Source organism: Poecilia mexicana, unplaced genomic scaffold (assembly GCF_051168715.1).
Source record: "Poecilia mexicana isolate PSO_F unplaced genomic scaffold, ASM5116871v1 scaffold_10, whole genome shotgun sequence".
Classification (NCBI taxonomy): domain Eukaryota; kingdom Metazoa; phylum Chordata; class Actinopteri; order Cyprinodontiformes; family Poeciliidae; genus Poecilia; species Poecilia mexicana.
The window spans coordinates 20,274-32,547 of NW_028263379.1; the positions used below are offsets into that span (position 1 = coordinate 20,274).

At 39.5% G+C, this 12,274-nt stretch overlaps 1 protein-coding gene and 1 long non-coding RNA gene across 3 annotated transcripts; one reads left to right on the forward strand and one right to left on the reverse strand.

The window, feature by feature from the left end:
• Positions 1-1,768: 1,768 nt before the first annotated feature.
• On the reverse strand, positions 1,769-3,157 carry LOC148156631 (uncharacterized). Its single transcript, XR_015764393.1, has 2 exons — positions 2,708-3,157; positions 1,769-2,067 (listed from the first exon to the last, which is right to left on the reverse strand). It is a non-coding gene; the product is annotated as an uncharacterized LOC148156631 (long non-coding RNA).
• A 3,136-nt stretch (positions 3,158-6,293) lies between these two features.
• Positions 6,294-12,194, forward strand: slbp (stem-loop histone mRNA binding protein). Of its 2 annotated transcripts, none has more exons than XM_014986240.2 (8): positions 6,294-6,515; positions 7,202-7,315; positions 7,577-7,690; positions 7,787-7,852; positions 9,276-9,398; positions 9,511-9,669; positions 10,792-10,900; positions 11,662-12,194. In XM_014986240.2, the coding sequence occupies exons 1-8, from the start codon at positions 6,457-6,459 to the stop codon at positions 11,722-11,724; spliced, it is 807 nt and encodes a 268-aa protein (XP_014841726.1). In that variant the 5' UTR covers positions 6,294-6,456; the 3' UTR covers positions 11,725-12,194. The 2 variants fall into 2 exon arrangements, with proteins under 2 accessions (XP_014841726.1, XP_014841724.1); XM_014986238.2 differs by having other exon boundaries at positions 6,313-6,515; positions 7,781-7,852.
• The last annotated feature ends 80 nt before the right edge of the window (positions 12,195-12,274 follow it).

Consider the following 12,274-nt stretch of genomic DNA (forward strand, 5'->3'; position numbering starts at 1 on the left):
ATCATGCTTAGCAGTCGGGACTTTAAATTAGCTTCTAGTTTGACCGTTTTGATGCAAACCCTGTTAAACTTTATACCGTTGGATTCAGCATGAACTTCTCTTTTAAACTATATGGGTGAGAATGAGCTTTACAATGATTTGGGGATCAGCAAAGAACCGAACGGAAAATCAGACTTGAACTACAAAATATGCCCACTGTATTTCCCAGCATAGTATGAGGCTGGGCCTTTAAATCAGCTTCTAGCTTACTGGCCTTTGATACAAACCCTGACAAACTATATACTGTTGAAATCAGCATTGATTCCTATTCAAGACACTTTGATAAGAATGATTATGTAGGCGGCTACAGAGTATCTTTGTTTACATTTTTGGTTGGTGGTGTGCCTCATGATTTTTTTCAATTAAAACAATTACCTTGGCTCAAGAAAGGTTGAAAAACACTGCTTTATACAAATGTTTCTCAACCCTGGTCCTGACCGCCCCACTGTCCTGCATGTTTTAGGTATTTCCCTTCTGCCACACACCTGAATTGTATCTCTGGGTGATTAACAGGCTTCTGCAGCACTTGATGGTCATGCAATAATTTGAATCAGCTGTTCTGGAATAGAGGCTCATCTAAAACATGCAGAGCAGGGGGGTGGAGAGGACCAGGGTGGAGAAACACTGCTTTAAAAGATTAAACCAACCAATCGCTGTTCTCATAACGATGCATGTCAAAACAGATGAAGGCGATTGGATTAAAAGCCGGAAAATATAGGTACATAAAGATTGTATGTTTGGAAAAGTTTCATACAAGCTTCAGGTGTGTCATCTCCAGTCAGTTCAGACTCCATGCAGAGAAATGCCATTAGATTTAAGAAGAACAAAATTAGAAATCAAGTATTGGTTAAATTTAGAAGATAACAATTTTGATCATCCAGCTCGGGAAATTTTAAATCCATGTTGGGAAAAAGAAAAGAAAGAAATTACCCAGATAGCACAGAATGATTGAAACAACATTGAATCAATGTCAGCCAGAAACATTGAATCAACGTTGAACGCTGACATTGAAACAACATTGAAAGTGGTCGGTGACTTGTATGTTGAATCAACGTTAGGGTTTCAACCATAACTGACATTATATCAATGTTGATTCAACCATCATCTGTATGTCAACTTACATGCCTATTTGTGTTGATATTACATTGAATCAGTTAGGAATCCACGTTGATTCAACCATTATCTGAACGTGGATCTGCATGCATATTTGTGTTGATTCTACATTGAATCAATGTTGATTCAACACTCATTTGACTGTGGATCTGCATGCATATTTGTGTTGATTCTACATTGAATAAGTTAGGAATCAATGGTGATTCAACCATCATCTGAACGTGGATCTGCATGCAGATTTGTGTTGATTCTACATTGAATCAATGTTGATTCAACACTCATTTGACTGTGGATCTGCATGCAGATTTGTGTTGATTCTACATTGAATAAGTTAGGAATCATTGGTGATTCAACCATCATCTGAACGTGGATCTGCATGCAGATTTGTGTTAATTCTACATTGAATCAATGTTGATTCAACACTCATTTGACTGTGGATCTACATGCAGATTTGGGTTGTTTTTATATTGAATGAAAGCTAAGGATTTATGTACATTTTAGTCTGATAGGTCTACATCATAACATGCCACTAAAAGTTTCTTCACTGGTGTTAAACAGTGATTATTGGCAGATGATGCGTAAACTGTGTACAAAAGTTTAAAAATGACAACATGGGTTTGATTTAACATTTTATTTAAGAAAAGAGGGACAGATCTTTAAACATATTTGACTCCTTTTTGACTGTCAAAACAACAGTCTGTTGTCCACAGAAGAACAGAGTCCATGAGGTTAAGCTTTGTACTGTATGAAGTAGGGAAACAGTACAAGTTGTGGTAACCCCAGTTTGACTCTGGTTGGCGTCACTTTGATTCCTTGTGATGTCTTCCTCTCATTCTGGTGCATAATGAAGCCACTTCTTGACAGTTTTGCTGCAGTCCTCAAGAGTCAGCTTTCGGTCAAACTGCAGAGCAACAGCTGAAAAAAATAAAAGTGAGGAAGGTGCCGGTTAGAAAGATGATAAACATTTGAAAAGTTCTGAAACACAATGAAAGATTAAACAGTGTACTGGTTACAGGTCTGAGAACAAATACAAACCATATAGTTCCCCATGTACACTCACTGTTAAATTAATATCTTAATCTCTCATTAATATTTATCTTAATGTTTACATATACAACTGCATTTACCCATCAAGCTGCAGTATAGTGTAGGATTTATGATATTGATATTAAATCAATATTTAAAATAAAGGGCTGTTTATCAGAAAACCTAACAATAAAACTCAGGGAGGATCAGGGTTTATTTAACACACCAGAAACAAATAAATCAAACAAAAGGTGATTTATAGTGTAGTTGGAAAAATTATAATTCATACAGAATAAACTTCCATCAAATAGCTGGTTCAATCTTCCATCAACTACAAATATTTCCAAATAAGTTGATTAAATTCCTTAAAAAGTGTCTATATGCTAATAAAGATCCGACACAAGTAACAATAGTCCAGTTCAATTTAACCAGTTACCAATCCAAGGATCAACAGACTGAATCAGTCATTAGCAGGTTTAGTTCAGTGTTTCACCTGCCTTACATGTTAAGTGTTTCCCTTCTGCCTCACCTGGATTGAATCTGTGGATGATTAACAACCTTCTGCACTTCTTGATGGCTGCAGACGGTCATGTAATCATCCAACTCAGCTGTTCTGGTACAGAGGCTCATTTAAGCACGTCCCTAAGCATATCATAATAAAAAGTTAAAAACAAGTGATTACTATCACAACAATTTAAAGCCCACCTGGACCAGCCAGCCTTACACTTCCTTGTCCACCACATGCTCTCCCAGACCAAACAATAGGCCCCGCCCTATTTTAAAAACTCAAATCCCACAAAATCTCGCAGGATTTCATACTTAGGCCTGGAGTGGTGGGTAGGATGAAAATAATACAAAAGGAGACATGACCTTAATTATTAAAAATATCCGTTTTGCCCCAAAATAACCAGGATTACTATGGGCACAAAACAATGCCCTTATTTTTCAATAAACACATTTAAGATCAAAGTAATATTGAAAAACTTACCATAAAAGTGCTCAGCGGAGAATTCAATTCAGAAGCCGGTAGCAAACAAGCCAGCAGCAAAGTGGCTTTTTGGTTGGGACAAACCACAAGTGTAAAATCGGGGAGGTGGACTGTACAACTCCTACTACAGACTTATAGATGTTTTTGTGTCAACACATTATGCACAGTCAGTAATAATATTTACAGACAAGTAAGAAAATGTACAGAAAGGAAATATCTGATTATAGACTGAGAAAGTCTACCGCCTGTTGAGAAAGGTCTATTTAATGTTAAAGTTACTTTCCCTCAATGGAATATATACTAGTCAGTCCCAGTGACCGTTTCACTCACGGTTTAGCCGATGTGTTTCCTGGGTAAAGATCAACCAAAAAACGCAGACCAACCTCCCCGCCCCTCGCTCAACAGTTTCTGGTAGCGCAGGCGATAAACGTCAGGGGCCTGGTGATTCGTTAGGGGTCCGGTAATTAGCCCCGCCCCCTGGCCCAACGCTGACTTGTTCCGCTAGTGAATCTGGGTACAGAACGGAATCACAACTCAGTGTTGTCAACACATAGTGCTTAAGTTAAAACGTGATTAACCCTCACCTAAAAGGGGTTGTGCTGTGGTGGCGCAGGGGTTAAGCACAAACCACAATCAAGGCCTCAGTCCTCGACACAGCTGTCACAGGTTCAATTCCTGACCTTGGCAACCTTTGCTGCATTACCCCCCTTCTCTCATTACCCACTTTCCTGTCAATTAACTATCAAATAAAGGCCACTAGCCAAAACAATCCTTTAAAAAATGAAAAAGCCTCACTTAAAATTAAAGTTGTTTCACCCGATTGAGGGGTAGATGGGCCCAGGTGGGGGGAAAGAGGTGTGTGTGTTTTTGGCAGGTGGAGGGAAGGGGGTTGGGCGTTTGAATGGCAGGCGGTGGTGAGGGGTGCAAAAAACACCTTACATTGATTGAACACTTTGATTACTAGTTTTTCCCCAAACCTTATCCTCAAGGCAAACTGACCTGCATGCTTTCAGTTCAGCAAAACCTTGTTAATCAAATGTTAATTAAAATCATGTGTGCTGAATTAGGGAAATGGCTAAAACTTGCAGGGCAGTGTGCCTGGTGCCAGTGCTGAAAAACATTGGATTCAATGTGGCATTTCAATCAATGAATGTTAATTGGCTAGAATTGAATGGTTGTTTGATGGTTGATCCAGCTTCTGTCGTTGACCTGAACCATACATGCAGCCTTTGTGATCATTATTAAACATTAAATAAACATCGTGTGCTATCTGGGTAGTTCTTCCCCAAACCTTGACGTCAATCAAACTGACCTGCGTTTTTTCAGTTCAGCAAAACCCCGTTAATCAGATGTCAATTAATATCATGTGTGTTGAATTAGGGAAATGCCTAAAACTTGTAGGGCCTGGAGGACCAGTGCTGAAACACACTGGATTCGACGTTGGCATTTCATTTATTTGATGTCAACCACAAAACAACATTGATTCAATGACACAGTTTCAACATTAGTTAATTGGCTAGAATTGAATGGTCGACAACTGATGGTGTCGGTTGAGGTCAACACCATCAGTTGTCGATCTCAACCAAACATGCAACCTTTGTGATGATAATTCAACATTGAATTAACATATTTTCCAACAAGCCAACAGCGAAGCAGCTGTGTGTTTGGGACATCCCACTCATATAAACGGTGGGGGTGGACCGCTCCGCTCCTTTTAGTAAGTTGTAGATGTTTTTGTGTCAATATATCACACACACAGTCAGTGAGAATTGTTATGAACAAGTAAGAAAATGTACAGAAAGGAATCAGCACCCACTATCCTCTACAGTGGTTAATTTAAATGTGATAATCCCCGCTCAGTAATAAAATACTCTGACCCAGAGCTCTGATGAGGAGGAGAGGAGGGGAAGGGGTGCGGCAATACATCTGACATTGATTCAATATTGATCAGATGTTGATCAGACATCAGCATTTCAGTCATTAGATTTCAGCCACAAAACAACATTGATTCAATGACACAGTTTCAACATTGGTTACTTGGCTAGAGGTGGATGGTTGTTTGATGGTTGATCCACCGTCATTTGTCGTCTTCAACCAAAAATCAACCATTAATCAGACTTCGGCATTTCAGTGATCAGATTTCAACCACAAAACAACGTTGATTCAATGTCACAGTTTCAACGGTTTGATTGGATGGTTGTTTGATGGTTGATCCACCGTCATTTGTCGACTTCAACCAAAAATCAACGATTCTAACTATTTTTCAACGTTGATTTAACATCATGTGCTATCTGGGTAGGAGTTTTGGAAGGACAATTGAAAGGAAAATTAAAGAATATAAAATGAATAGTTTAGAAATTAGTCAAATGACACCAAAGTCAGTTATACCACCTTGGATTCTACCAGAAGGAGCAGTAGATATGTCAATAATGGAAAAGAAACAAGAAAAATCTTACATTGTAGACAGTTGTTCAGTGATATATATATATATATATATATATATATATATACACACACAAATCTACACTTCCCCAAGATTCCCCAAGATTGGTAGAGTCCGAAAGATCTTAAGCACTTTAATTTATTTTGAAATAAATTATTTCATAATTTATTTTAAAGAATAATTATTTCATAATATGAATGATTGCTTAATTTTAAACATAATATTGGATTAAATTTTAATACAATTATGCACAAAGAAGACATGGCAAAATATACTTTTATGAAATATTTCACTTCAGTTAATTAATGTTCACAAGTTCAACAACAGATCTCATTGGCTAAGTAGGACATTACTTTGAAATTTGAATGACACAAGAAGTCATAACTCAGCTATATTTTAATAAAATTTTGTTGTTTGCAAAATGTCAATTTCATGCATGGAATGGAATATATTAGTCAAAAATCGTATTGGTTACCTTGAGATAATCCTCAACCAATGAGGGCTTCACATGTTTCACTCACAATCTTAACCAACAAAAAAAAAGAAAAACAAAAAAAAAACTTTATTACATTTTTTTAAAAAGTGACGTGCCTCGTGTGGCAAGTAACTGAGATTGCTGTGGTTTGTAGTTATAAAGTGAGTCCAGAAGGTGGCAGTGTTACAACCTTTGGATTCAGATTCACCGAGAAAGAAAACAAAGACGAAGTAAAGGATCCGCCTTTTCCGTTCACGTGACTGGTTGTGTCGTTTGTGGCCGCGCTTCTTGTTCATTTGGCGGGTCTGTCTAGATCAGACTGCTGTCCTTTAGCTCAGCGAATTCACACTCATTTAGCATATTATATTAAAAATGTCTCACAGGTACAGAGCCACGCGCAGCGACGCTCACGATAGTGACTTTAAACACAGGTATGTTTGAATGCAGTTAGCTACTTGAGTTAGCTTTGTTTTGTTACCAGTATGTTAGAAATCTTACTGTGTTACTATTATGGTTCATTTTAGCTCGGTAAAAGGCCTCCATCAGTTTCAGAAAGTAAATGGCAGAACGTAGCGTATCTATTTTGTTGCTCCGTTAACTTTTTATGTTCGCTTTGTCTTATGTGAAAAAACATGTGAACGAAAACGATTTTTTTCTGTGAAAACAATTGGCGAAAACAGATCTGGTTGAAAGGATACATGTCTAACATTGGCATCAAAGATCAGTCGAATAAAAGCTGTGGATCCCCGCCACTCAACTAAATGGATCTATGGAGGATTCGAAGTAAGAAGTAAATGGCGGGAGAAGTTTTAAAACCCGTTCATCAGCTTCTGCTAATTATCAGTCAACTCATCGGCTGTTGTAAATGAATGTCCCGCCCTGCTCTGTTGACCTTCACTAAGACTTTTTCAGCCATATCAGCATGTTGTGTATTTTCTTGAATGGAGCCTTTTGCTTTGTGTTGCTCATTTGGTCTGCAGGAAAAGCTGTGGCCTGCTGTGCTGTCAGTGTTGCCACAGAGTATCCACACAGATGCTTTCTTTTACTGTGCTAGGTCTGAGATGTTTAACTACAGGGCCAAACTAAGATAGATCCTCGATGTTTTGTTGGGACACAGGAGCAGTGGCCCGTCTCGGTGGTCCCACTGCCGGAAGAGAGGAATAGATGGAAATCTGAGGAGCCACAGTGATGAGGACGGTGATGATGGACACTCTGACAGCAGGAATTCCAGGTAAGAGTTTGTTTGAAACAGAGGCATGCCTACTTATTGAACTGTTTTCTTGAATCAGAAACTGCATATCTGGAATGTTATCATTAAAATACTTATTGAAAAAAGCCTAAATAATTGTTGGCAGTTTCAGCTACTCAAACAGATGTAATGCTTACTGCCAGCTGCAGTCAGACGGGGCTTCAGCTAGCTGCTGCGCCTGCTGCTTCTGTTATTGAATTGAGTTTGGTTTTAAGGAGGCCTGAGCTCTTCTTTGCCCCCCAGTTTCACCACCCCAGAGAGCGCAGCGCCTGTGTCTCGATGTGGTCGGCAGTCTGACTGGGGGAGCCAGGTGGAGGACGAAGAGATGAGGCGAGATGTTCACAGAGATATGCAACGGTAAAAGAATGTTTTTCATTTTAATTTCAGTAGTCTTCTTGAATGCTGTCATTATTACTTGTTTGTTGATGTTATGTGCCCCCTGTTCAGATACAGGAGGAGGATACTAGGTTCAGAGGTCAATCAGAGGGAGAGAAAAACTTCATCTGGCTCCTCTGGCAGGTAAACATGGCATCATCAAGAATATCTACTCGATGACTCAAACGTTACACAAAAGTTTAAAGCATGAAGCATTACAGATGCAGTGACATACATAATTAGGAATGTGAAAGTCTCACGTTGGTTTGGAAGGAAGAGCTTAATTTGCTGGTAAAAGTAACTAATGGGTGAATGAGTCGACTTTAAATCCAGCAGAACAGTCTGATTGTATTTGGGGTGCTAATGTTGTGGCCAGTGTTCTGTCGGTGCTACCTTGTCAGATTTTCCTACCATAGGATGGCTAGATAGTTATGTCTTTGTGTTGGTGCTATGCGTCTAAAACTGCTACCATCATGTTCAATATTATCATCGGATAACATTCTTTGAGTGACAGTACTGAAATGGAAGCTTAGGAGTTATGCTTAGCTTAGCATTGGAACAATTTATATACATGACGAAACCACAAGAATATAATTTCTTTCATTAAAATATCCTACCTGTAAATGGCAAAACTAAAGCCATTTACAAATATAGTTACAAGCTGCCTGTCACTTAAAACATAAAGTAATACAACAGCTTAAGGAAACCCAGGTATAAAATAAATCAAATAAAGCTTACCTTAATCTTTGATAAAATAAAACGGACGAAACAAAACTTCCACAGGTAGGATGTATTTATAAAGAAATCTGATGAGTAAGCAGAAAGTGACGTAGCATAGATGTGCTATGCTATCAATCCGTCTTACCACAAGGTAAGACGGATTGATAGGTGGCACAGCCTGGCTGGCTGTTGTCAGCTGACGGGGCGTGTGATCTGCTGTGGCTCAGCAGGGATCAGGCATCATTGAGCTCCTCTACTCTGCAGAAACGGCTGCTGTCTAAAATGAGAGCAGCAGCAAGGCCACATCCAGACAAGAACGGTCATTCAGTTTACACATGTGGTCTGGACACTGCTTAAGATTCTCTAGTGGAGAAGCAGCTTTTGGCCCATCAGCCTCTCGTGGGTCAGCATACTTACTGGCTATCCTCAAGAAAACTACTCTCTTCAGTGAAAATCTGTTCCATAATACTGCAACACTAAACCTTTCACTGACTGGATGAGAACCTGTTGACCCGTGAAAACCGACTGTTCAGCTCCATATCTCAAGTTATTTTGCAGATGTTTCATTAGCACTGCACCAAGCAAATATCATCATCATCATCTGCTCGTCCTATGACAGGTTGGGATTCTTCCTTAAGCCAATCACCCTTCAGATCATGTCTGCCATGTTCACACCTCCTCTGAACTTGCTCCAAGTTCTTGTTAGAATCTTTTTGATTGGAACTTGCTCTTAAGGACAGAAATTGGTTTTGTAAAAAGAGCTGTTGTCACTTCATCTTTGGATTGTGGAATCAGTTGTTCTGTCAGGTTTTTAGTTAAAGGACAATAATATCTCTGTGTACTGCAGCTGTGACTCCAGAGAGGGTGAAAACATGGAGACTGACGAAGCTGTGTTGATGCGAAGACAAAAGCAGATCAGCTACGGCAAGAACACCCTGGCCTATGACCGTTACATCAAAGAGGTGCCAAAGTAAGATGGTGCATGTTACAGTGTCAGCATCTTAAAGCAACATTGAACATAGACAACAGGTCTTGAGTGTTTAAATGCTAGACGTACAAACATGAATCCTTTCTGTTTTCAGGCACATGCGACAGCCGGGCGTTCACCCAAAGACTCCCAACAAGTTCAGGAAGTACAGTCGGCGTTCCTGGGATCAGCAGATCAAACTGTGGAGAGTTAAGCTGCATGCCTGGGACCCCCCTGCAGGCTGCAGCCAGGAACACACCCTCAGTGACAATATGTAAGAAAACACTGACTCCCTCAGGTTTCTAGTAACTGCTTCATCATTACTCTGGCAGGCTGGGTCATGAAGCTGAAAGGGAAGGAAAACAAAATGAGCAGAGCAATAAACCCTGATATTTACAGCAGTGTTTCCCATCCTGGTTCTCAAAACATACCGCCCTGCATGTTTTAGATGTTTCACTGCTTTTACACACCCTGTCGGGTGATTGCAGATCAACAAAAGCTTGTAAATCAGCCATCAATTGAAATCAGATGTGTTGAAACCAGGTAAATGCCTAAAATATTCAGGGGAGTGTCCCTTGAAGACCAGGGTTAAAAACCAATGGTCTAGAAAGTTATTATTGACAGATGAGTCTCAGACATACACTTCTTCGAGGCTACGTTCACAAAGCAGGTTTTCATTCTAAATCGCTATTTTTTTGTTTTTCTTGAAATCCACTTTTTTTTAATTTTTTTATTTTGCCTGGTCATTCATATTAGTTAAACCCAACTGCAATGAGACTTTTCTGTGAAGTGTTTATGTCCCCAAAGCAGTCCGAATGCAGAGAAGAACATTGACATCACACAGCAGTGCTCTGTTTAAGGCAGTAATTATGAATTTTAAAATTTATCCAGCAATGGGAGCCAATAATATAATCACAAGATCATAACATGTCAAAGCTGACAAAAACCAATAACATCCTTTAGTGGAGCATTTACCTACTGTGTGAACACAGCCCCATAGACAGAGATGGGTCCAAATACTGTACCTGGTTGTTAAAAAAAATTACTTGCAGCTGATTTAGCAGCAAGGTATCACAAAGTGTGCATTAAAGAATCATCTGTTAGTGAAAAAACATTAAATCCAGTTTTGACAATTCTGCATTTTGGATCTTTTTAAATAAAGCTAAACAGCCACCACACAAACAATAAAAAGTCCTTCAGAATTGTGCTGTCAGGATATGAGGAAGGAACAGAGTTAAAAACAAAATAACAGCAACTTAAAAAAAAGTTGAAATCTGAGTGTGAAATGATTAATGTGTTGGCAACACTGAGTGTCCTTCATGTGGCACGTGGTCAACAAGTGGTAACGCCTTGATGACTTGCATGGCCATGATGAGTCACTGCTTGGTTTCTGCAGAGAGGAGCTGGACCTTGATGATATTGTGGACATTGAGTTGGACTTTCCTGCCTTGGCTGATTCCCAGAACGCACCGTCTTCCCTGCTGGTCCACAGCTCTACAGCCGAGGTGAGCTCCTCTACAGGCTACACCTGACTTGGTTTCCAACAGTGACTGGTTTCAGTGGGGGAGGTGGGTGTGGCAGCATGGTGAAGTCACCTCTAATGCCGTTGCCACACATTTGGTTCTAAATTCCACAAATTCTGTCAGCGCTGCATCAAACTCGGTAGGATCAGTCCTTATCCACTCCACAACAGGAATCTATAACAATCTCTGCTGGGTGTGGTCTAATTCCTCTACAGCGCCCCCTAGAACACTTTTAATAACCACCCACAAGTCATGCTTTAACCCAGAATCATGAAACTCAGTATATATAAGTCTCTTGGAGCCGTGGCCTAAATCCAACATGACTGCGACCATTTTGGGTCAAAGCCACCATTGTGTCTTTGAAATGGACATATCTGAGTGAACTCCTCCTACAGCTTTTGAGACACAGACTTCAGAATCACTCAGCAAAGTCTTGAAGCATAGACTTTTTTGTATGTCAAAGGACATTGGTGTGACCAACCCTCCAAATCTGACCATTCGCCATGCAACATCAAGATTCACTAACATCCACATAAAAGGTCACAGCTGTATCAGACTTTCTGTCTCAGTACAGACCAGCCCTCATCACATTCACATCCTCAAACACTCGGTGGTTCACTTATGCACTGTTAACAAATTTCCAAACCAAACACTCAAATACTTTTTGAAAGCCAATGTAGCTGTGTGTGCGCCTCCCTTGAACATGTTATCAAGCCTGACCTTTTGTGCTCTGTTTTGTCTAGAATGAAGACTGTTCAGCTACTCCAGTTAAAGTCAAGAAGACAGAGGATCCTGACGTGGCCTAGGGCCTCTGATGACAACATGCGCAAGGATTTCACCTTACACTGACGTCTCTCAAAGTTAACATGGACAGTGTCTGTGACTGCTTCGCAAGTTGGGGATGCTTTTGGTTTTCTTGTTTAAAGTTTGCTTGTTCCTGGTCTGTAGGCTGAAATTTCTTACAGATTCATCTGCTCAGGGAGTCTTATTTACAGGATTTTATACCTCCTGTCTTAACCAAGTTGGACTCATTTCAATGAATCAAATATTGGGAAATTAATGTCTCTGATGCATGTTGCTGTTGGAAGATTCCATTTCAGTGAGGAAAAATAGTTTTGTCTTAAATAAGCCCTTTTGGGATGGGAGGAAGGTGGAAAATTGAAGCACCGAAATGTTTTAAGTCAATTGTTGAATTTTTTTATACAGTTATAACTGTTTTTTTTATTCCTGTTTCATATTGAAGAGTTTAAAATAAAAGAGCACACTGAAAACTTAATTTTGTTATTAATGAAGTTTATATCTCAATAGAAAGTGTTGAGACTTGATGTTGAAATGCAAAGACTCATGGAATTACTT